Below are 25,890 nucleotides of genomic sequence, written 5' to 3' on the forward strand. Positions count from 1 at the left end.
TCGATAATATCGCGATATATTGCCCAAATATTACATGAACGTAAAGGAAATTATCGTCCCCGATATTATCGCCATAATATCGACAAAAATATCGATATATTGACGATAATCAAGTGGATATGTGTTAAAATATCTCCACCTAAAAAAAAACGATATTATCGGCGATAATATCGATATTTAATACCTTGCTATTGAGTATTTTGAGTTTTTTTTATGAGGTTTTGAGGTTGGACTTGTTTTAAGAAATTGATTGCAGTTTTGTAATTTATAAGAAGTTAAAAGTCTCTTTGTTATGTTGTAAATGGGTTTTGGGTGTGTTTCTAAAGTCCATTTCATATATGGTATTTTTATAATTTAGGCCCCTATATTAGGTATAATAATGAATCTTCCTTATCTTTTCTTAATACGGATAATCTTCTAGAATAATTGTTGTACGCTTTTATCTTTTAAGACTTTTGCAAGCCACTAAAAATATCCACTTAATAACTAGAGAAATCTAAAAAAATTAGAAAAATTGTGGTTAAAAACAACTTTGGAAAAGTCAAACCAAACTATGAGAATTTGAGTAAGTAACTGTGCAAACAACTGACAGCTAAGCTAACCACCAGTCTAACCTAACAACTCTAACAACTCTAACCATTGAGTAAACATTTCTGTCCAATTTTTTTTGGTGAAGCATGTGACCCCAGCTATTGTTATGTTGTGAATGGACTTTGGATGTGTTTCTGAAGTCCATTTCATATATAGTGTTTTTATAATTTAAGCCCCTATATTTTGTATAATAGTGAATCTCCCTTATCTGGGAAGAATTGCCGACAATGATTGTGATGGCCGTTGCCTACCACTTGAACACGCTTTTATCTTTCATGACCTTTGCAAGCCACTAAAAATACCCATGTACTAACTAGAGAAATCTAAAAAAATTAGAAAAATTGTGGCTAAAACCAACTTTGGAAAAGTCAAACCAACTTTTCCAAATCAAGCTGCCGACATAGCAGCCCATATTTATTCAATCAAGGATAGGGCTTCAGTGGTCACTGAAATTTTTTAGGGTTTGGGGATTTAGAAGCACAGCATCTAAAGAGAGGGTGAGAGAACAATACTAACATCAGCCAGATTCGCATTTAGAGTAGATTCTTTTAGATTACATACGTGGTTCGAAGTTATAGGCTTGTTTTGTTTTGGCTGAGTTGTAATTGACTTCTTTGAATCGAAACTACAGACCCAGAACACACAGTTGGTGAGCCTTTCCAATTTTTCTTTAATTGTTTTTTAAAAAATTTCTGCTTTATTATAGGTTCCACCTTATCAAATTAGGGGCTTGGTGTACAATGAACAAATTTAGGTCTTGGGTCTTCATTGAATAAATTTAGTGTTGGGTATTTAGAAGCAGATAATCCAGAAGAGAGGGTGAGAGAACAAGATTTTGTAAAAAAAATTGCTTGAAGATGTCAATTTTATTCTTGTTAATTAATTAAATTGTAAGTAAAATTTTGTCTCGGTTTGATAATTCTTCAAATTTGGAAGATTTCCGCTCAGTTACTCATGGTTTTTATTTTTTATTTTTGAATGATTGGTTTGTCCATGAATTTGTTAGTCCAAGTCATAAGACTTCTGTTAGTCCTTGTTGAATCTGATTCCTGCTTTGTATGATTTTTGTAATCCGAATATCGTTTCTGTTCTTTTAAAATTTAAATAGAATTATGATTAAAATTTATCTTGTTTGTGTACCTGTTGCCTATTAAAGCTCCAGCCAGTAATGGAAAAAAAAGACACCAGCAACAGATATAGTGCCACAAATGACATCATCAAACCCAATAGCCCTGATACTGGGGTCGAGCCCTCTCGCATCTCTGATGTCCACTGGAGCAACACCGCAAAAGGCCAAGGTGCCAGTGGAGGAACGAAACTGAAAGGTGACGGTCACAACTTGGGCAACATCAATATTAATGGTAATACAATTACCGCAACAAAAGGAGAGTCAGATGTTGGGATGTTCATCTTTCACAACATCAACTACAACTGCAAGACTACTAGTACTAAAGATCACGGCAAAGCAGCAGGTGGCTCGAGTTCCGCCCAAGGCCAAGGTGGCGGTGGAGGAACCAAACCCAAAGGTGATGGTTACAACATTCGTGGCAATAACATTAAAGGAGATGGAGTTCCGAAAGCGTATCACAACTTCGACAACTTCGAATGCAACTTGAAGACAACTAATACTGAAGATGGTGGCAGCACCAACCAATTCATAATTTATAAAAATGAAATTACAGCACGCAATAAAGCCTCATATGTTGGGATGTTCAACTTTCACAACGTCTACATCAATGCCGCCCGAAAAGTTGGGTTCTTGAAACCCGAAAAGTTGGGTTTTTGGGCTGATGATATTAATTCCAGAATTTCTTTAGCCATGTGTGGATATACCATATGAGAATTTGATGTTGCCATTTGTATAAACTCTTTGTAGTTATTGTAAAACCTATTAGACGGCGTACATGAGTAAAACTTTCTATTCTCCACCACAGGTCTCATTGTATATTCTGTTTTTGACATGCTGCAGATGTGATTTTGTCTGGCAGTTTTAATTACTTTGTTTGTATACAAGGAATATTAGGGATCAGTCACTACTACAAAAATTGAAATAGACGACGGGGAAACACCGTCGTCTTTTTCTTTTTCAAACCGTCGTTAAATCGACAGTCGTCTTTTTAAATGTCAAATTACGACGGTAATTAACCGTCGTCTATTACATGTAAAGACGACGGTTTTTAAAAGAACCGTCGTCTATTAGTTGTAAAGACGACGGTTTTTATGAAAGAACCGTCGTCTATTATATGTAAAGACGACGGTTCTTTTAAAACCGTCGTCTATAGATATCTATAGACGACGGTTTTGTTGAAAAACGTCGTGTATTAGCTGAAAAGACGACGATTTTAAAAAAAAATCATCATCTATTATCCCTAAAGATGACTGTTTGTTAAAATACAGTCGTCTATCAACTATAAAGATGACGGTTTCGTTGAAACTATCGTCATGTATTTATTGCAAAACTGACGTAGTGATTTTATATTTTATCTTTTTTTTTTTTCCACTTCCAATGGTTCTCTACAACAATTTTAACTATAAAACCATAATGCTTTGTGAACAATAAATTCATATCCAAATATGCTATTACCCACTCATACATATGTACTCAAATTGTTTCTTTCTTAAAATTTGAAGATTCAATAGTAATTTCATAATTTACCAATATATCCAAATTGTTTCTTTCAAAAATTTAATAGCAATTACATAGCAGTTCTATATCCAACAGACATGAGCACAAGCTCCTAAAGCATATTTGGCATGCTTAACAGGTTCTCCTTTGATCCACCAGTTCACAAATATCTCGATCATTCGAATTATGAACCATTTGCATAGGTAAACTACCTCAACATCAAAGCACCACCTGCAGAAAATCAACATCTGTTCATTCTTCCCGTAAAAGAATCTATAATATCAGGGAAGCACAGAAAAACATAATTTAATTTTTGTCATCATTCCAAGCCGCTTTGCCAACAGAAAAATTATTTGCTCCTAAACATCAAATTGACATACATATCAGATTCTCAACAACAAAAGGATAACAGAGAAACAGTAAAAAGATGCATATATTCAAATTGCTATTTGAAGCAACATTACAGGCAAAACGACATGAAGCTAAATTCTCCCCAATGACTAATAAAAGAAGTGGCTCTAACTCTAAGTGCGCAATAAAATGAATAAAAGATGAAAGAAGTGGCGATCTGCTCTGCTAACATGAAAGTACACAGAGCACGTGACATGCACGAGCATATTGCAGAAAAAGAAAGTGGTATATCATATATGCATGCACAATTAAATTAGCCCGTTGTTAATAATTTAGGATCATCACCTGCACACGTCTCTTGCATTATATATAATTAATTGAACATTGCCTGTCCACTTTTTTATTTAAATTTTTTTTTCTTCAGATGGTTGAGATATGCATGACCTGAAATTGACAATTAAATAAGCCAAACCAAGTGCTTGTTAAATTATAGGTTGAATGGGTTTGAAATTCTAGCAACAGAGGTAAGCATAAACTATTGCAAATTGCTATTTGAAGTGCAGTTACTTGTTCAAACAGAATGCTATCTATACAATCTAAAGTGGAATTACCTGTTCAAACGGATGTTAGTGAAAAACTTTCTTGCAGTAGCCCTAGTGAACATCTTAAAACCACATTGTGATGCTGAAGAATACCATGTCATGATAACAGTTAAGTGCCTTCACTTAAGATTTGGTACACTATGCAGAAAATTGCAAAACATATATTGATAGAATTGGATCATGAACAAATTATCCCAAGACCTTCACTTTATATTTATAAAACGCAAATCACCCATTAAACTTATCACAACATGTCAAAGAGAAAGAGGAACTCTAATTTCAGGTAAAATACAGCCGCACAAATTAAGAAAAAAAAAAAAGTAAAATAAATGATTCTTAGCACGCAATACCTAAATATTTGGCAAACAAATGCAACCCTTAGCACCACAAAGTCAAGAAAGGAAAGTACCAGTGTTAGTGTAAAAAAAGAGAGGGGTGGGGGGGAAATCATCTCAAAAAGTGCAATAATCTCAGTAATGACAGTAATCTCAGCAATATGGTTCACTTATCTTATCCATTTCTAACACGCTAGACATGATTATCAACATTGGTACAATACTCATTCTAATTGGATAACAACTTCACAATACTAAGCACTGAATTATTGTGGTTTATACACCAAAATGCAGAAATCAAGCGGAATTTATTTCTGAAGCAGTAACTAAGGAAAAGCTTACACACCTAGCTGCAACTAAGGAAAGCAGACATGAAAATCCAAACCATATTTCATGAGCTCAACCACCACCCAAGCATTGGCCAATACTCAACCAATTAAACCAAAGCATTTGATAAAGTAGCAATTTTAAAGCGAAAACCAAACGGAACTACAGCATTGAAAAAGAATTATATCAGATAGTATTCTAAGACAAAACTACAACACTGAAGCATAAAAATGAAAATCAATGTCAAGTTGTCAGCGAAAAATCAGAAAAGGAAAAATCTCAGACAAGAAAGCTAATAATCCATTGTTGTGTTGCACAGATATGTTACAAGATATGCAAAACAATACGACGATATGACAAAAGATTAGCATATACAGGGATAAGACAATAAAGAAATATATAGTTAAATATTAATTGTTTATTTTTTCTTTAACATTTGAAACTAGCACTCAGATCTCGCTTTTATAGAAACAATTCCAAACAATCCATTTTTTTCCAAAAAAAATTACCCTCTCCCCTTTGTTCTTGGAAAAGAAAATACAAAATAACCCCTCATGTATCCCTTGCATATCCATCATGTATCCATGTAGTCAACTAAATACGAATTCTGAGTATCTGATGCATTTTGAGACATACCGTGGATCAAGAAAGAGAACCAAAAACAAAAAAACAGAGAGAGAGAGAGATCAACTGAGATTAAAATATACATGATATAGCTGCAGTATTAGCAAGACTCAACTAAGATTATCTGAACCCCACCTTAAAATTCACGAACCACAAACCATCTCTCATCTCTGTTCGAGAAATTAAAGCCTGAGACTGAGAAAGGGGACTGACCAGAGTTCTTATGAAAGAAATGCACTCCAGAAAATAAAAATCTATATGAATAGACAACCAGCATAATCCAAACAGAGCAACAACTCATAATCAAATTGAAACAATATAATAGGTAAATCATAAAGAACATAAAAAAGAAAAGAAATTTCAGACCAACTGTTGCAGAGGCCTTCGCGGCTTTGGAGGTTTTGTTGCAGAAGGAGCAAGCTTAGGGTTTCGGTGGGTTTGATCTGAAAGAGATGGAGATCGATGAGAAAGTACAAGTAAAAGGATACTAGGGATTTGAAATAGAAAAAGCCCCAAATCTCTTATTGAAACTCTCACTTACCACGACGGCCCGACGAGATGGCGAGCTCAGAAACCTTGAGTAAAGTCGCAGTGGAGAGCAGACGACGTTATCGATCACGACCTGCAAAGCAAAAGAAGCGAATGGTCAAGAGAGAGACGCATAGCAGAAAGAGAAAGATAGATGAAGAGAGAGATCTGTGACGACGAGGGAGGAAGAGAGATGAGGAAAATTCAGAGTTCGTTCAGAGAGTTGAGAGAGCGCTGCGAGAAGTAGAGGAGGGAATGTTTTCGAGTTGGGAGGAAATCTGAAAATTAGGTCGAGAGCGAACTCACTTAAGGAGCCTAGCGTGTTTTAAAAGACGACCTTTGTAATTTACAACCGTCGTCTTTTAAAACACAACTCTATTTTAGTGGTGTCTAAAATGGTATATCACGACGCTTTTGTAAAACCGTCATCTTTTAAAATACAACGACGGTTTTAAACTACACGGTCGTCTATTTTGTGTCGTGGTTTTACAATTTTGTAGTAGTGAGTCACCAAAGAATAATCGGAATATTAGGGATTCTTCCAACCCTGATGATTCTGAAAAACACAATGGACTTTCATGTTCACATCCTTCACATCATGCTCAAGCATGTTTTAATTAGGATTTTTTTACATTGCATGTAAATATATCAAACAAGAAAGTGGGTGAAAACCGATTTCTCTCTTTCTCAGACAAGAAATTTCTAATGGAGCAACGTAAAGCAACTCATGTTTCATCGAGTCACGTTAATGGGGGTGCGAAGAAAGTGGGTGAAAACCGAAAGGAACTGCTTCTTTCACACGATGAGGCCAAGTTTTTTAGGTTGCTTTTTTATTTGTTTTTATTTTTATTTTATCTCATTTCTTACGATAATAAGGCCGACTTTTGTGGGTTGCTGTTTAGTTTTGGTTTTTATTATATTCTGTATTTACTAAAATACCCATCTACTAAAGTATGAATAACAAAATTTGCTCAGCCGTTGGTTTTTTTTTTGTTTCACGGGTGTTTCTTGCTAACCATGGTTTGCTAGAAGTTTCTAAAGCTAGAAACACCCTTGAAACAAAAAAAACCAACGGCTGAGCAAATTTTGTTATTCATACTTTAGATGGGTATTTTAGTAAATACGGAGAAAGAAGACAAAGAAAGAAGAGAGTTTGCTAGAAGTTTGCAAGGGTTATAAGAGTTGGGCAACTTCTTTCGGATAGCTAATGGTCAACTTAATGGACACACGTGCTCTCTACCAATTGGTTGCTTAATCTTTTGCCAAAGAATAATGTATCACCGTAACCGAAGGAGAGAGCTTGATTCATTATTTTCTCACATTGTCTATATATATATATATATATATATAAAGAAAAAGAGTTTTGTTTGGCTTCCCCTTACAATTAGAAACTATAGTAACTTTTTCTGGCACAAAGCAGCCAATTATCGATATACCTCCAGAAAAAGGATCCCAGGCAGTGAAAATGAATACCGGCTGGCTATATCTGAAGCCTCCACTTGGTGATCAGAAACAAGGTTTTGAGGATTCTTCTAAGGCGAACACCGACCAACAAAACAGCAACAGCTCGAAATCCCCATCAGTGAGCACCAAAACTCTCCAACCCAAGAAAAAAGACAAGGGCGGAAGAGGCAATGACTTCAACATCGTTGGGAATAATATTACGGGGATAAAATCGGAGAGAGTAGGAATTTTCGAGTTTGGCAACACCCACATCTATAAAGGCCAAGGGAAAGAGAAACCAGTCGACTCCGGTGCTGATGAAGACGAAGCAGTGAACTGATGACTCACTGAGATCTGTAGCTAGCTTGAGTGTAATCAATCATATTTTTAGTTTCTTTATTGCTATTGCCTCTAACTTGTTGGGGTGATTGTTTAGATTTTTATTGTCATTAGTGCTAAAATATGAATATGATTTTGAATATGTTAGGTTCTTATTTTATTCTTCTCCATAAGGAGGTATATATAAGAGTTTACATGAGTGCTTTATAAGGAATTAGATACATTAAAGGATTAGGAAAGTATCTCCTAATTAAACAATGATTTGATAACTATATAAAATAGGAAAGTAAATCCTTTAATTAATCAAGGAAATAAATCTCCTTGATTAATTAGGAGACTCACTTCAACACTCCTCCTCAAGTTGGTGCATATACGTCACAAATACCCAACTTGGTAAGTGAGTCATGAAATACTCTGACACAAACAGCTTTGGTTAAGATATCTGCCAGTTGATCTTCTGATTTTACGAATGGTAGGCGGATGATCTTCTTCTCAATTTTTTCTTTGATAAAATGTCTATCCACCTCAACATGTTTGGTTCGATCATGTTGAACTGGATTATGAGCAATATCAATGGCTGACTTGTTGTCACAATGCAACTCCATTGTCTTTTCTGGCTTGAAGCCCAATTCTTTCAAGAGTCTTCTGATCCACAGGGGAGGGGTACCATTAGCATTAGACACCACCGACGGAGTGGATGATTTGCGATTAATAAGTTAGCCATGATCAAATGTCATGTGATCCGTAGCACCCGAGTCGATAATCCATGCAGATTTTTTAGAGAGGGCGTATGAAAAGTAGAACCTTTGGTGGTGGCGATAGAAGCACAAATTTGGGTAGCCAGGTCAGCAGGATTGACCGCATGCTTCTGTGTGTCTGCAATAAGGGGAGGATCGTGGGGAGGATCGTAGGGATTCCTGACAACATAATGGTGAACCACTTTGTCCAAGAATTTAAGAGGAAGCACAAGAAAGACATCGCAGCGAAAGTAAGATGTGATATGAGAATGTGAGGGATTTTGATTGGAGGAATTTGATGTATGAATTTGATGTATGAATTGGATTTGAGGGTATGAGAATTTGATTTGAGGAATTTGGGTTTGAATATGAGAAATTTGAGATAAGGCATTTGAGGACTTAAGATTTGAGGGATTTGGGGAAAAATATGATAAATTTGATATGAGGAGTTGTTTGGGCTTAAATTTGGCACGCCCAGTTCAAAAGTAAAGGCCCACATCATTTCTTCTAAAGTCGCCTATTTTGGCCCAAAAATGGCACCCTCAATCCATCAAAAGCGCCCAGCCCGTTAAACGAATAAACAGGCCAAAACAAAGAACTCGGCCCAAAACGTCGAAGGCCCAGAAACAGTGGAAATCAGAAAAGAGACTTGGGCCTCGGAAGAACTAGAATTGGGCTCAGAGCAAACTAAACCCAACTGGTCTTTTAAAAACAGTCCCACGTGATCCCTGACTTAGAGAAGTCAACAAAATCGGCTGAAATAAAAGATTGAACAGGGGCAGGTGTAAAAGAAGAACGTCTCTGAAAAAACTCAGTTGCCTGGAGATCAAATCCCGTTTTAATTATTCAAAAGATATTTCCTGTTCCGGAGAAAACACCATTTTCAAGGAATAAGCAGACTCTGCCTCTGTGAAAAGGGGATAAGGGGGAAACAGGGATCAAAAAACTGAGAACTTACTATCTCAAAAGACTCCCAGACTCTCAGAAAGCAGTTGAAATGAAAGAGGGGCATGGCACCCCATCAAAAGAAAACAGAGAAGTAGTCATTTCAGGAACTGATCGTTGAGTGTTTACTTGCCAGAAAATGGATGGAACCCCTATTTATTTCAATTAAAAATTAAAAAAAGATCTTTTTACTTGCCGCCCACTCTCAAAGAACATTTCTTATATATACAAGAGAGGGTAAACAGAGACAGAGGACAATCAATCAACACAACCAAAAAACTCAGTCAAAGGACAAACATTCAAATGATCACTTAATCACAAAAACTTCAAACTAAGTCCAGCAGACTTAGAGTCTGAAGCACTTCAATTCCAAAGCTTCTCAACAAGCTTGCAGAATCATCTTTTTTTCTCCCAGCAAAGACAGTTAGAATACTGTTTCGGATTTGAATCTCAGTTCACAAGTCAACAATAACGAGATTTCTCTCGTTACAAATTTGGTTCAGCAAAAGCCAAGACAAGCAGAATTTGAGTTTTCTCAAAACGAAAAACTCAACAAATTTATGGAGAGCCCTGACTAAGCAGCACAGGTACCACAGTACGCCTCCAGCTCAAGTCCAGCCACTTCTGTCCCTTTCAGACTGGAGAAGTCCCAGTTCTGCCCATCCAAAAGCCTTCCAGGGTTTGAAATGAATTAAAGCTCTACCAAAATCAAGCTTTGGTATCGATTTGCAGCCGGAGTCCAGCACTTGAAGTTGTTTAACATCCAGTCCAGTCCAGAACAGAGGCAACTACCCAGCCAGAAATGGAAGTACAGCCCTCTTTTTGTCTTTGTATAGTCAGTTTTCCCTTTTTGAGTCTTGAAAAGGGGAGTTCTGCCTGGAATTAGTTCAGTCTGTTATTAGTTATTCTGGCCAGAACTACCGGTTTTATATTGAGGAAAATTATAAAGTCCTTACCAGTCTAAGGCATAGAAAAGAACTTACTTGGGAGATATTCCTCACCCAAATTCACAATCGTTTGTTCAAAGTCAATAGCTTGGGGCGCAAGTTATTTTTACTCTCAAGTCTGTTAGAATTGAAAAATTGCTAACGGTGGCACGCTCGACACACAAAGAAAGTTAATTTATTGACCAACCACGGTCTTTGAATTAATGGGGAACTTTACCCTATTATTACCGGAAACAAATCTAAACGGGTAAACAGGAGTTTAAAGAACACAGAAACCCTGTGAACACGGCTAAGAACACAGAAACCCTGTGAACACGGCTAAGGACACAGAAATCTTGTGAACACGGCTTAAGAACATATAGAAACTTCTCTTCAGTCCTCTTCTCCCCCTGAAGAGAAGGATATGTCGGAGTCAAGAAAGAGGCAAAATCTCGATGAGCGAGAGAAACAGATCCTTTTTCACTCCCCCTCCCCCCCTCTTCAGGGGGGGGGGGGTGGAGAAGAAATTTTGATATGAGAATTTAGAAACAACCGAGGATTGATTGCTCTGATACCATGCTAAAATATGAAAATGGGTTTTGAATATGTTAGGTTCTTATTTTTGTTCTTCTACATAAGAAGGTATATATAAGAGTTTACATGAGTGCTTTATAAGGAATTAGATACATTAAAGGATTATGAAAGTATCTCCTAATTAAACAATGATTTGACAACTATATAAAATAGGAAAGTAAATCCCTTAATTAATCAAGGAAATAAATCTCTTTGATTAATTAGGAGACTCACTTCAACAATTAATCTGGAAATCTTAAAAAGACAAAAAAGAAAAATAAGACATATGCATAGCTCAAAGTCGAAAAAAGATCTTTAGAAAAATATTTTCTTAAAAAAAATCAATGCTTAGTTTATTAAAAAAAAAACTACAGTTTTAGTTATTAACACTAGTAAAAAAAAAACCCTTGCGCGAACAAATTTTGCGCGACGAAATACAATTCGTCGCTCAAAGTGACTTTGCGCGACGCAAATTAAACTTCGTCGCTCAAAGTCTTACGCGACTAAATTTTGCGCAACGAAACACAAATCGTCGCACAAAGTCACTTTGCGCGACAAACCTTTGCGCGACGACAAAACATTGTCGCTCAAAGTAACTTTGCGCGACGAAACAATAAAATTCGGTGCACAAAGTCTTGCGCGACGAAGAGTGGTTTGTCTCGTAAAGTCTTTACAAAAATAAAGAAAATAAAAAAATTATTTGTAAAAATCTTTGCATGACTTTGCGCGACGAAACAATAAAATTTGGTGCACAAAGTCTTGCGCGACGAAGTGTGTTTCGTCTCGCAAAGTCTTTAGAAAAATAAATAAAATAATTTTTTTTTATACATGACTTTGCACGACAAATTTCTAAACTTCGTCTTGCAAAGTCTTTACAAAAATAAAAATAAATTAAAAAAAAATTATTTTGTTAGAAAAATATAATATTTTAAATGTATTATATTTTAAATTGACGATCAAATTGGTTCATTGTATTCATATAGGGTCAAGGAGTGTAGCTATATAAAATCATCAAAATCAAAATTGAAATAACCGTTAAATCGTGATTTTTCGTTTATAACCGTCGAAAAGTATTGTCCTATTACTTGATCTCTGAATGTTTATTTTTTCCGATTTTTGGCATATATGATCTCGAAGTATAAACAAACAAGTTTGACGGTTGGATCTTTGAAACTAGTTTCGTAGAATGCGTATGCCATCAAAACAATATATTCACTAACAATTAAGAGTTTATTCATACTTTCATTAAATACAACATAAGATTTTGTGGTATCCACTAGTGTAAATATTTTAAATTGAAGATCAAATTGAGTCATTGTATTCATATAGGTTCAAGGAGTGTAGCTGTAAAAAATCATCAAAATCGGAGTTAAAATAACCGTTAAATCGTGATTTTTGTTTATAACCATCGAAAAGTTTTGTCCCATTACGTGATCTCTGAATGTTTATTTTTTCCAATTTTTAAGGTATACGATCTCGAAGTATAAACAAACAAGTTTGACAGTTGGATCGTTGAAACTAGTTTCATAGAATACATATGCCGTCAAAACAATATATTCACTAACAATTAAGAGTTTATTTATACTTTTATTAAATATAACATAAGATTTTGTGGTATCCACTAGTGTAAATATTTTAAATTGACGATCGAATGCAGTCATTGTATTCATATAGGGTCAAGGAGTGTAGCTGTAAAAAAATCATCAAAATCAGAGTTGAAATAACCGTTCAATCGTGATTTTTCGTTTATAACCGTCAAAAAGTTTTGTCCTATTACTTAATCTCTGAATGTTTATTTTTTCCGATTTTTGGCGTATATGATCTCGAAGTGTAAACAAACAAGTTTGACGGTTGGATCGTTGAAACTAGTTTCGTAGAATGCGTATGCCATCAAAACAATATATTCACTAACAATTAAGAGTTTATTTATACTTTTATTAAATATAACATAAGATTTTGTGGTATCTGTTGTTAATATTATGTTAACTCGCAATTGTACGGGGCAATTAGTAGTATAGCAAGACAAGTACGAGGTCGTACCCACGAAGACTGAGAAGTTAAAACTAGTTATGTACTTAGATTACCAAATTCAAGAAAGTAGGAGGTTATGTCTAAAACAGAATTTAAAACAAGAGTGGTTGTGATTGTTGAACAAAAGAAGCAAAATGAAATTGCAAACAAAAACAAGTAAACAAATGTAACAAAGTGTGGTTTTAAGAGTTGGAAAACAGATTTTGAGACTAGGGCATTCGAATCACCATAACAATTCAATTCTGGGTTATAAAGATTCAAGTAACAAGTCTAATTCAGATTCAAAGATTGATTCTAGCTAAAGTATGATTAGGCCATGGTGTTTGGTCCTAACCTTGTGTTCCTAATTCCCTAATTTGATCATTTGTTGTCTAACCTAAAATTAAGCATTAGGAACCCATTAAGCATAGAAGAACATTTTAAACAACCAAGTATGTATCTAATCCCTGTTGTCGAATGTCCATACATACTCTTCCTATTCATAGTTCAATTCGAATTAAAGCATGGTGTATACTCTTAATTCAAACCAAGATAGTTAACAAACAAGTTCTAATGGTGATCAATCATTCAAACAAGCATGTTAACTTATAAGCATAATGAATAAGAACATGAATCATGAATCAAACTTGAAACTCCAAACTTATAAACCCAGAATATTCATGTTAGGTTACATCGAAGCCCTAGTTATGGATTTAGCTACTCATAATGGAAAAGAGACTTGAACAGAAATGAGAAAACATAATGAATACAATAAGAGTAGAAAAACCCTTTTTCTGAAGTTCTTGTGGTGTCCAAGGCTTCTCCAAGTGCTTCTCCACTTCTAATGCTTCTCCAAGAGCTTCCCCACTTCTAGAAAGATGTATGAAGGATATGGAGGTGATTTGGGATGAGTTTGAGTGAGTGGTGATGGCTAAGGAAGATGAAATTCGTAGGGAAATGGAAGAGAGGTTTGCTGGAGTTGTTTTGGTGATTGTTGGAGTGTTTGGGATTTTGAGAGTGTTTGAGGATGGTTGGAGTGAATTGTGGGGGTTGTGAATCTCAGGATTTGTTGTGTCTTGAATGTGGAATGGATGTGGTATTTATAGGGAGAGGGGAGTGACAAATCTGAATTCAATATGGCTAATGCATACAACACTTGCATTATAAAAGATGAATTGGTTGATGCACTTCACTAATGCATACAACACTTGCATTATAAAATCTGAATTGGTTGATGCACTTCACCAATAGATCCCACCAGCAGCCCTAGCTCATCTTCATGTCACCATGACCAAGCTTCCAACCAGAAATGATAGCTCATACCTAGCTCACCATGACCAAGCATCCAACCAGCACATGCTGAGGTCAGCATAACCAGCAACTTCAAGGGCTTACAACTTGGGCTTCTCTTAATCAAATTAGGACTTTAAGCACTCGAAATTGAAGTTCAGAATGTCTTCTTTCCAGCCATATGTCATTTGGGCCAATCCAAGGTCGGAGGAGGAAGTTAAGGCCAAAACAAATTGCTAACTCATTTTGCGCGCTGATAAAATCCATCCTGAGCATGGCTCTGTGTTTGCTAGGTAACAGACTCCATATTTATCCAATGGGGCTGAATTTTGGATATGTTATAGTACATACCCATTGGAACAACTTTCATGAAGAATGCTGCCTCATCCGAGCTGTGTAGGTTGCTGAAACAAAGCTTGCAATATGACCTACGGAACTGGACTGGCAGGGGGCTGTAGCCAAAATGAGTTTGTCTTTTAAGCTCTTCTTCCATTCATCCAAATTAGGCCTTAACATGCTTGAATTGCATGAATTATGCTCTCTTGCTCTATTGGCCTACAAAACACACAAAGGGAGGGAAATAACTTAGAATTATAGGAACTAAGCAAAAGAAGTAAGTAAATTGGGCATGTATATGTATGAAATTATGAGCTTAACACACCCCCAAACTTAGATTTTGCTAGTCCTCGAGCAAAACAAAAGAGAAACAAAGATAAAAACAAAACAAGAAGTTAACTAGACCACTTTCGTAGGTAACTCGATTGCATTGAGCGTATGCAACAAGCCTTTAAACCTCTAGGCATCCCTAGTAGGAGGAGTTGTGTCTCCTGAGGGTTTAACAGATACGATACCCACAAACGTTTTTCTAACTCTACAAAACAAAATGGTTAGAAAAACAACTTTGAAATCAACTAATGAAAATGAAAGAAAGTTTTAGTCATACCTCCAACACCATAGAGTTGCCAAGATAGGTCATCAATCAGTGTGTACAAGTGGAAGCTATAGCTCAAAGGCACACAGTTTCAAAGCAAGCACACTCAAACCTTGAATAGAGAACATGCTTCGACTCTAATTCTCACAGATAACCCTCAATCACTCAGAACCTATGTTTTAATTCTCTCAAGAAAGCATAAGTGAGTGTATGAAATAGAAGCACAAATTTGGTTAGATCTCATGAAAGGAATTAAATACTAAGAATAGAGATACACACATACTTACCAGCACCCATGAATACATCCTCAAAGATCAGCTAGGTCTTTCACAATGTTGTAATGAAAGGCTAAGGTTTAGGGGAAATGGAAGAATTGGAAGGAAAAACAAATAACTTAAGAACATACCAAGGTTGCATGCTTCATTAATCTGCAAGGCATCATTGATTTAGATTGGCATGGCAGCAAACTTCATGGTATCTCCTGGCATAGACTTTATTTTTCACACTTAGATCAAATCGAAACACTTTCATCTTCGTTGATTTGATCTGCATCTTCATTAACTTCATTGCACAGATTCACATCATCTTTATTTAGGTACATGGCTGCAACTTCCTTGCTTCAAACTTTATCTTGGCACACCTTGGTATATTTCTAAGCTATAGGGTATGGCTACAATAGGTCAAGTATCTCAGATTGAGATACAAAGGTAGGGAAATGATGAGGGTGATAGAAGAAAAGGCTTTAAGTGTTTGGCTTCAAGAGGGTTGATGGAACACACATATAGGTAGGGTGAAAAGAAAGCACATAGAATGGTTATGCACACATAGCCTAGCATCACTTCAATGAGTTCATTCATGAATGAGAGCAAGCACATGATATCTGCAAAAGAGAATCATCCTTAGTATTCAATCAAAATGGAATAATGAGATCAATTAGAGTGAATTGAAGAAAATAAGTATGGATGAGAAATAGAACACTTTAAACCCTCTCAAGAAAGCAATTAGGCTCGATATAGCTCACTAGGGTAGTCTCCACTATTTTCCTTCAAGAATTTGAGCGTGGTACTTTAGCCACCAGAATTCTAAGAGCAAAAGCTTTGTGAAGTGCAAAATTCTGATATGAAAACCTCAAATAGCAGCTCCATAGCATTGATTGTATGACATTCTTTAAAAAAAATAAAAATAAAAAATAAAAAAAATAAAAAAAATAAAAAAATTTGTGACAAGAGAACGAAAATTGAAAACACAAATGGATAAGAAAATTGAAATTGAAAACCTTCCCCCCAGACCTGAATTGAACATTGTCCTCAATGTGAAAGCATACAAAAGATGATTGAGAACAAACAAATGATAAAGGGAAAAGTTTAGAAGAAGGTTTAGGAAAAATAAAAAATAAAAAAAATGAATATATAAGCAACTCATGGATGACCAGTTAAGGGCCTCAGAAAACACAGCCAGGGGATCCGGGAAGGTTGGAGGGGTCACAATGGTCCCGCTTAAAATCCAAACTTCTTAGACACCGAAGGTGTCGCCTAAAGAACTCCTAGACACTGTATTGACGGAAGTGCTCACTGGAGTTACCATAAGTTAGCTCATATGAAAAATCTTTTTAAATTTTTAAATTTTTAAATTTTTTTTAAATTTTTATAAAAAAAAAAAAATAGAAATTTAAAATAATAACAAGTAAAGAGAAAGGATTGAAATGCTCCCCCTTGATGCGATTAGGTCGATTGCTACCAAGCACCTTCTTCTTGAACACATGGGTTGCCTCCCAAGAAGCGCCTTAGTTACTGTCTTGGCAAGACATTGTGCAATCAGCTAAGTTGATGGTACGAAGGGAAGTTGATCTACCACATGGCTAGTTTGGATGCCAGCTGAAACTCCCTCATAGAATGGCTTTAAACGTTGTCCATTTACTTTGAAAGTCGAGCCATCTTTAGGGTTTTGAATCTCCACAGCTCCATAGGGAGAAACATTGACCACGGTGAATGGGCCTTGCCATCTAGACTTCAATTTTCCTGGAAAGAGACGCAAACGTGAGTTAAACAAAAGAACTGACATACCTTTGGAGAACTCTTTCCGTTGAATGTTTCTGTCATGGTAACTCTTGGTTCGTTCTTTGTAAAGCTTTGCATTCTCATAAGACTCATGTCTAATTTCTTCCAATTCATTCAACTGAAACTTTCTTGCATGGCCTGCCTTGTCTAGATCAAAATTTAACTTCTTGATGGCCCAAAAAGCATTGTGTTCAAGCTCCATTGGCAGGTGACAAGCTTTCCCAAACACAAGACGATAAGGGCTCATTCCAATGGGAGTCTTATATGCTGTCCTATAAGCCCATAATGCATCATTGAGCTTGGCTGCCCAATCTTTCCTTGTATTGTTCACCACCTTCTCCAGGATGTGCTTAATTTCTCTATTGCTTATTTCCACTTGACCAGAAGTTTGCGGATGATATGGTGTAGAGACTCGATGGGTGATGTTGTACTTCTTCATGAGTGCTTCGAATGGCTTGTTACAGAAGTGGCTGCCTCCATCACTAATGACAGCCCTTGGAGTACCAAACCTTGTGAAAATATTATCCTTCAAGAACTTCAGCACCACCTTATAATCATTGGTTTTGGTGGCTATGGCTTCCACCCATTTAGACACATAATCAACAGCAACAAGTATGTAAGTATAACCAAAGGAAGATGGGAATGGTCCCATGAAATCAATACCCCACACATCGAAGAGCTCCACAACAAGTATGTTATTCAATGGCATTTCATTCCTGCGACTTATGTTCCCCATCCTTTGGCACCTATCACACTTAACACAAAAATTAAATGCATCTTTAAATAGAGTGGGCCAAAAGAAACCAGATTGCAGAATTTTAAGTGCTGTTTTCTTAGCTCCAAAGTGACCTCCACAGGCCAATTCGTGGCTATGCCTAAGTATGCTTTCTTGCTCTTCTTCTGGAACACATCTTCTGATGAGTTGATCCGGGCAATGCTTGAATAAGAAAGGTTCATCCCATACATAATGTTTCACCATGGAAAAGAACTTCTTCTTATCCTGAGAAGTTAGATCATTTCTAAGAACACCACAAGCAAGATAATTAACAAAATCAGCATACCATGGCTCTTTGACTTGGGCAGCATATAGTTGTTCATCAGGGAAAGTCTCATTCAAGGGTAGCACAGCTCCTCCTTTTTCTTCAACCACAATTCTGCTCAAATGATCAGCTACCACATTCTCACATCCCTTCTTATCTCGAATCTCCAAATCGAATTCTTGCAGCAAGAGAATCCATCTAATCAAGCGTGGTTTGGCATCCTTCTTAGTGAGCAAGTATCTAAGGGCTGCATGGTCAGAATAAACAATTACTTTAGAACCAACAAGGTAAGAACGAAATTTTTCTAAAGCAAAAACCACAGCAAGCAACTCCTTCTCTGTTGTGGAGTAGTTGATTTGAGCATCATTCAAGGTCCGGCTAGCATAATGAATCACATGGGGCAGCTTGTTCTTCTTTTGACCTAAAACTGCACCAATAGCAAAGTCAGAGGCATCACACATTATTTCAAATGGTAAAGACCAATCCGGAGCTATGATAATAGGGGCTGAAGTTAGCTCCCTCTTCAAGGTAGAAAAAGCTTCCATGCAAGCTTCATTAAACTCAAAAACAGCATCCTTAGCAAGGAGATTACACAATGGCCTTGTAATGCTTGAGAAATTTTTGATGAACCTTCTATAGAATCCAGCATGACCTAGAAAGCTTCTAATTCCTTTAACAGAGGTAGGGGGTGGAAGATTTGAGATGAGGTCGATCTTGGCTTTATCCACTTCGATTCCCTTGCTTGAAATCACATGGCCTAGTACAATGCCTTGTCTCACCATGAAGTGACACTTCTCCCAATTCAAAATCAGATTTGTTTCCTGGCATCTTTTAAGCACTAGAGACAAGTGGTGAAGACAATTATCAAAAGAGGAACCAAAAACTGAAAAATCATCCATAAATACCTCAATGAATCGTTCCACCATATCTGAAAAGATTGACATCATGCATCTTTGGAAAGTTGCTGGGGCATTGCATAAACCGAATGGCATCCTTCTATAAGCAAACGTACCAAATGGGCATGTGAATGTGGTTTTCTCTTGGTCTTCCGGAGCAATGGGAATTTGATTATAACCTGAAAAACCATCAAGAAAACAATAGTAAGCATGGCCAGATAAACGTTCAAGCATTTGATCAATAAAAGGTAAGGGGAAATGATCTTTTCTAGTGGATGTGTTCAACTTCCTGTAATCAATGCAAACTCTCCAACCAGTGACAGTTCGTGTAGGAACTAGCTCATTCTTCTCATTCTTCACAACGGTGATTCCGGACTTCTTTGGAACAACTTGCACAGGGCTCACCCACTTAGAATCTGAAATTGGGTAGATGATTCCTACATCGAGTAGCTTTAAAACTTCAGCTCTAACCACCTCTTTCATGTTGGGATTTAGCCTCCTTTGGGCATCACGAGATGGTTTGCTGTCTTCTTCCATTAAAATCCGGTGCATGCACATGCTTGGACTAATTCCTTTGATGTCTGCTATGGTCCACCCAATGGCTGTTTTATGCTCTTTTAGAACTTTAATTAAGCTCTCTTCTTCATGTGAGGAGAGACCTGCAGCAATTATAACAGGGAGAGTTTCGTTAGCACCCAAATATGTATATTTAAGATTATTGGGAAGAGGTTTAAGTTCTAGCTTTGGTGGGATGACAATGGATGGCTCCAATTTCGTGGATGATGGTCCAAGAGGCTCGATTGGTGTTCTAAAGGATGGTGGGTATGGCGGAAACACTTCTAAGGCAGCCACCACTTCTTGGAACTCTGGTTCACAAAGATCTTCCTCTTCTTGTGTTAAGACAGCTTCTAGAGCATCATTAGACTTTCTCTGCAAAATTTTGGAAGAAACCTCATGATCCACAACATCAATTGAAAAGCAAGAATCAAGAGAGATAGAAGGTTGAGATAGAGCATTAAGCATTTTAAATTCAACAGTTTCACCCAAAACAGTCATGGAGAGAGTGCTATCTTTCACTTTGATGATTGTGTCTGCAGTGGCCATGAATGGCCTGCCTAGGAGAATGGGATCAACACGATCTCCATTTGGATTGTCTTCCATGTCCATCACTACAAAATCAGCAGGGAGAATTAGTGTATTAACTTGAACTAGAATATCTTCTACAATACCTTTTGGATATTTTATAGAATGATCAGCTAGTTCAAGTCGCATTGAAGTCTTCTTCATCCCTTCTAAGCCAAGCTCTTGATAAACTGAATATGGCAAAACATTGATGCTTGCTCCCAAGTCCAACATGGCTCTTCCAACCTTCTTGCCTCCAATGTTAATGGGAATGTCAAAGCTGCCAGGATCATCTAGTTTTGGTGGAAGCTTCCTTTGCAATACAGCACTTACATTCTGGTCGAGCTTTACTCCTTCATTTGGAGCGAAATTGAGCTTGTGAGTTTTCAAGTCCTTGATGAATTTTCCATATGCAGGAATCTGTTCAATAAGATCAAGCAAAGGCAAATTGATATTAACTTTACTCAAAATATCATAAATCTCTTTAAAAGCCTTATCTTGCTTTGCTTTCTTAAGACAGCCTGGAAATGGAATCTGTGGAACATATGGAGCGGGTGGCACGTATCTATCTTCTTGAAGATGTGGTGGCACAAATTTGTCATCCCTTTTATGCAATTGGAATTGATCGGATTTCTGAGAATCTGATTTGGCCTTAGGAGCAGATTGAGAAGTTTTGAGTTGTTCTCCTTCCGTGGCCATGGTCTCCTCCTCTTCATTTTCTACAATCACAACATCATTTGAAAGATTAGAATCATCTTTATTATCAATGATCTTACCTGATCTGAGCACATGAATGGCCTTGGCTTCTGGGTTCTTTGGATTGATCTCAGTTTGGCTTGGCCATTTCCCAGGCACTCTTTGAGTTATTTCAGCAGCTATTTGGCCTAATTGGACTTCCAATTTGGAGATGGCAGCTTGTGTAGTTTGCTGAAAATTGGATTGGTTGATTGCCATCTGCTTCACTATATCTTCCAATGATGATGATGATTGTTGTGGCCTTTGGAATGAAGGGGGATTTGCTTGATTCTGGGTATTTCTCCATGAAAAGTTTGGATGATTCCTCCAACCTGGATTATAACTTTGAGAGTATGGATCATTTCTTGGACCTTGGTTGTAGGAATTTACCAACTTAGCTTGCTCTTGCACAAATTCTGGATATCCAGCCCCAAGTGGACAAGCTGTGGTAGCATGGTCATGAGATTCACAAATGCTACACACTTCCTTCGGAGGGCTTCTTGAGTTTAATGCAAGAAGAGCATCTAGCTTTTGTTCCAGTTTTGAAATCTGCACACTAGAAGCATCATTAGAACCACTAATAACACGTTTACCTCTTGTATCCGTATGTTGGGTCTCCATTGCTATCTCCTCAAAGAGTTCGTACGTTTCTTCTGGAGTTTTGGTTTTAAAAGAACCACCTGCAAAATTGGTGACTATATTATGACTAGAAGGGGTTAGTCCTTTATAAAACATACGCATTTGAAGCTTCAATGGAATCCCATGATGAGGACATTGGTTGAGCAACCCATTGAATTTCTCCCATGCTTCACAAAACGATTCATCATCTTGCTGTGCAAATAACAAGATCTTGTCCCTAAGCATGTCGGTCTTTTGCGTGGAGAAGTATTTTTCCAGGAACTTCTTTTGAATGGCAGACCATGTAGTGAGTGAACCAGGCTTCAAAGAATTCAACCAATACTTCGCCTTATCCTTTAAAGTGTATGGAAACACTCTCATTCGAAGTTGATCTTCTGTCACACCTGTCAAGGGAAAAGAACTCACAACATTAAAAATATCCTTTATATGAGTCAATGGATCTTCATTAGGTAAACCATAAAAGGAAGGCAGCATATTAAGATGAGAAGATTTAAGCTCATAATTTCGAGCTACAGTGGGCAGCAAAATGCTTGAAGGAGATGCTGGAATTGTTGGGATATCAAGTTCTCCCATGAACTCAATGGCAGCCATCATTTCTTCTTCTTCTTGGTCTGAACTTGCTTCCGAATTTGAAAGTGAAGAACCGGGAAGTTCAGTGTGGAGAGCAAGACTTGTAAATGTAGCAAGAGCTTGCTCTTTTGCAGTTGACAACTCCCTTTCTAGACGATTCTGAATTTCAGAGGTCACTCGTCTGGGTTGCAATGATGGTCCTGCGTTCAAAGATCTAGAACGTTGGAACGAAGACCTCACTTGTTCAAGTAATGGATTTTTAGACATAAACTACCTGAAACAGAAAATTAGATTAATTAGAAACACTAAAAAGAATAGGGTAACCTTGGGCACATAACCAGGGAAGAACTTTCGTTCAGTCCCCGGCAACGGCGCCAAAATTTGTTGTTAATATTATGTTAACTCGCAATTGTACGGGGCAATTAGTAGTATAGCAAGACAAGTACGAGGTCGTACCCACGAAGACTGAGAAGTTAAAACTAGTTATGTACTTAGATTACCAAATTCAAGAAAGTAGGAGGTTATGTCTAAAACAGAATTTAAAACAAGAGTGGTTGTGATTGTTGAACAAAAGAAGCAAAATGAAATTGCAAACAAAAACAAGTAAACAAATGTAACAAAGTGTGGTTTTAAGAGTTGGAAAACAGATTTTGAGACTAGGGCATTCGAATCACCATAACAATTCAATTCTGGGTTATAAAGATTCAAGTAACAAGTCTAATTCAGATTCAAAGATTGATTCTAGCTAAAGTATGATTAGGCCATGGTGTTTGGTCCTAACCTTGTGTTCCTAATTCCCTAATTTGATCATTTGTTGTCTAACCTAAAATTAAGCATTAGGAACCCATTAAGCATAGAAGAACATTTTAAACAACCAAGTATGTATCTAATCCCTGTTGTCGAATGTCCATACATACTCTTCCTATTCATAGTTCAATTCGAATTAAAGCATGGTGTATACTCTTAATTCAAACCAAGATAGTTAACAAACAAGTTCTAATGGTGATCAATCATTCAAACAAGCATGTTAACTTATAAGCATAATGAATAAGAACATGAATCATGAATCAAACTTGAAACTCCAAACTTATAAACCCAGAATATTCATGTTAGGTTACATCGAAGCCCTAGTTATGGATTTAGCTACTCATAATGGAAAAGAGACTTGAACAGAAATGAGAAAACATAATGAATACAATAAGAGTAGAAAAACCCTTTTTCTGAAGTTCTTGTGGTGTCCAAGGCTTCTCCAAGTGCTTCTCCACTTCTAATGCTTCTCCAAGAGCTTCCCCACTTCTAGAAAGATGTATGAAGGATATGGAGGTGATTTGGGATGAGTTTGAGTGAGTGGTGATGGCTAAGGAAGATGAAATTCGTAGGGAAATGGAAGAGAGGTTTGCTGGAGTTGTTTTGGTGATTGTTGGAGTGTTTGGGATTTTGAGAGTGTTTGAGGATGGTTGGAGTGAATTGTGGGGGTTGTGAATCTCAGGATTTGTTGTGTCTTGAATGTGGAATGGATGTGGTATTTATAGGGAGAGGGGAGTGACAAATCTGAATTCAATATGGCTAATGCATACAACACTTGCATTATAAAAGATGAATTGGTTGATGCACTTCACTAATGCATACAACACTTGCATTATAAAATCTGAATTGGTTGATGCACTTCACCAATAGATCCCACCAGCAGCCCTAGCTCATCTTCATGTCACCATGACCAAGCTTCCAACCAGAAATGATAGCTCATACCTAGCTCACCATGACCAAGCATCCAACCAGCACATGCTGAGGTCAGCATAACCAGCAACTTCAAGGGCTTACAACTTGGGCTTCTCTTAATCAAATTAGGACTTTAAGCACTCGAAATTGAAGTTCAGAATGTCTTCTTTCCAGCCATATGTCATTTGGGCCAATCCAAGGTCGGAGGAGGAAGTTAAGGCCAAAACAAATTGCTAACTCATTTTGCGCGCTGATAAAATCCATCCTGAGCATGGCTCTGTGTTTGCTAGGTAACAGACTTCATATTTATCCAATGGGGCTGAAGTTTGGATATGTTATAGTACATACCCATTGGAACAACTTTCATGAAGAATGCTGCCTCATCCGAGCTGTGTAGGTTGCTGAAACAAAGCTTGCAATATGACCTACGGAACTGGACTGGCAGGGGGCTGTAGCCAAAATGAGTTTGTCTTTTAAGCTCTTCTTCCATTCATCCAAATTAGGCCTTAACATGCTTGAATTGCATGAATTATGCTCTCTTGCTCTATTGGCCTACAAAACACACAAAGGGAGGGAAATAACTTAGAATTATAGGAACTAAGCAAAAGAAGTAAATTGGGCATGTATATGTATGAAATTATGAGCTTAACAGTATCCACTAGTGTAAATATTTTAAATTGACGATCGAATGCAGTCATTGTATTCATATAGGGTCAAGGAGTGTAGCTGTAAAAAATCATCAAAATCAGAGTTGAAATAACCGTTATTAAATCTTGACTTTTCGTTTATAACCGTCAAAATGTTTTGTCCCGTTACTTGATCTCTGAAATTTGTTTTTTCCCGATTTTTGGCGTATATGATCTCGATGTGTTTAAGACAACTAATACTGAAGATGGCGGCAGCACCAACCAATCCAGAATTTCTAAAAATAAAATTACAGCACGCAATGGATCCTCAAATGCCGGGATATTCAACTTTCACAACATCTATGTCGACTGGAGCAATGCCGGCCAAGGTCAAGGTGGCTGTGAAGGAAACGAGGGCTTCCTCAAACGCAAAGGTATCAGTCACAACATTTATAAGAACACAATTATAGCAGTTAATTCCCGAAAAGTTGGGTTACAAAACTTTGGCAACATCAAATACAACTGCCAGAGTATTATAAGTCGATTATTCAATTTTTTAGGCTTATCATATTAATTCCAGAATTTCTTTAGCCATGTGTGGCTGAGAATTTCATGTTGTCATTGAACTCCTCCGCATTTGTATAAACTCTTTCTAGTTATTGTAAAACATATTAGACGGCGTACATGAGTAAAACTTTCTCTTTTTTTGCTGCATGTATGTGTTTTTGACATGCTGTCGATGTGATTTTGTCTGGCAGTTTTAATTACTTTGTTTGTATACAAGGAGTAGGGATCAGTCACCAAAGAACAATTGGACTATTAGGGATTCTTCCAACCGTGATGATTCTGAAAAACACAATGAACTTTCATGTTCACATCCTTCACATCATGCTCAAGCATGTTTTAATTAGGAGTTTTTTTACATTGCATGTAAATATATCAAATAGAATTGCATTAAAAGCATTGAAAATATAATTATAAATTCACGTTAAGAAAATATAATTGCATGCCATAAGACGATCAAAAGATTCAAAATCTCAAGGGGAGGGCTTTATTCCACTACTAGAATTGAAGTCATTCAAAGTGGGCGGCCATCATTTTTTGTGAGTGTTGTGAGAGCAAATATTTTCATCTCTAATCACAAAACACCACAAGAAGAATATTCTCTAGATTAATTAATTGAGCCCATTTATTTGGCCAATTAATTAATACTAAAAATAGGGATAATATCTTAAATATGGGATATTATCTTTATTTAATAAGATAATACCACCAATTAAGATATGGGAGCTTTCATTTTAAGACACT

General features: G+C 36.8%; 1 protein-coding gene, 1 long non-coding RNA gene and 1 other non-coding gene across 5 annotated transcripts; 2 read left to right on the plus strand and 1 right to left on the minus strand.

Annotated features, from left to right (window-relative positions):
* On the plus strand, window positions 1-25,372 carry LOC148297462 (uncharacterized). The gene is made up of 5 exons (XM_088247120.1): window positions 1-1,240; window positions 1,748-2,317; window positions 19,212-19,220; window positions 24,953-25,112; window positions 25,341-25,372. The coding sequence occupies exons 2-5, from the start codon at window positions 1,760-1,762 to the stop codon at window positions 25,370-25,372; spliced, it is 759 nt and encodes a 252-aa protein (XP_088103246.1). The 5' UTR covers window positions 1-1,240; window positions 1,748-1,759.
* Window positions 3,189-6,306, minus strand: LOC148297463 (uncharacterized). Of its 3 annotated transcripts, XR_015832997.1 has the most exons (4): window positions 5,998-6,306; window positions 5,823-5,899; window positions 4,852-4,994; window positions 3,189-4,252 (listed from the first exon to the last, which is right to left on the minus strand). It is a non-coding gene; the product is annotated as an uncharacterized LOC148297463 (long non-coding RNA). The 3 variants fall into 3 exon arrangements; XR_015832996.1 differs by lacking the exon at window positions 4,852-4,994 and having other exon boundaries at window positions 5,998-6,301; XR_015832995.1 differs by having other exon boundaries at window positions 3,189-4,994; window positions 5,998-6,301.
* On the plus strand, window positions 21,786-21,892 carry LOC148297464 (small nucleolar RNA R71). The gene has a single exon (XR_015833225.1). It is a non-coding gene; the product is annotated as a small nucleolar RNA R71 (small nucleolar RNA).
* Window positions 25,373-25,890: the final 518 nt, after the last annotated feature.

This window comes from Prunus avium, chromosome 1 (genome assembly GCF_965620075.1).
Source record: "Prunus avium chromosome 1, drPruAviu1.hap1.1, whole genome shotgun sequence".
NCBI lineage: Eukaryota > Viridiplantae > Streptophyta > Magnoliopsida > Rosales > Rosaceae > Prunus > Prunus avium.

Bases quoted from the DNA above. Each gene is read 5' to 3' on its own strand.
- LOC148297462 (XM_088247120.1), top strand. From the start codon at position 1,760: ATGGAAAAAAAAGACACCAGCAACAGATATAGTGCCACAAATGACATC. The intron at 25,113-25,340 runs GTATTATAAGTC...TTTGTCTGGCAG, and splicing joins CATCAAATACAACTGCCAGA to TTTTAATTACTTTGTTTGTA.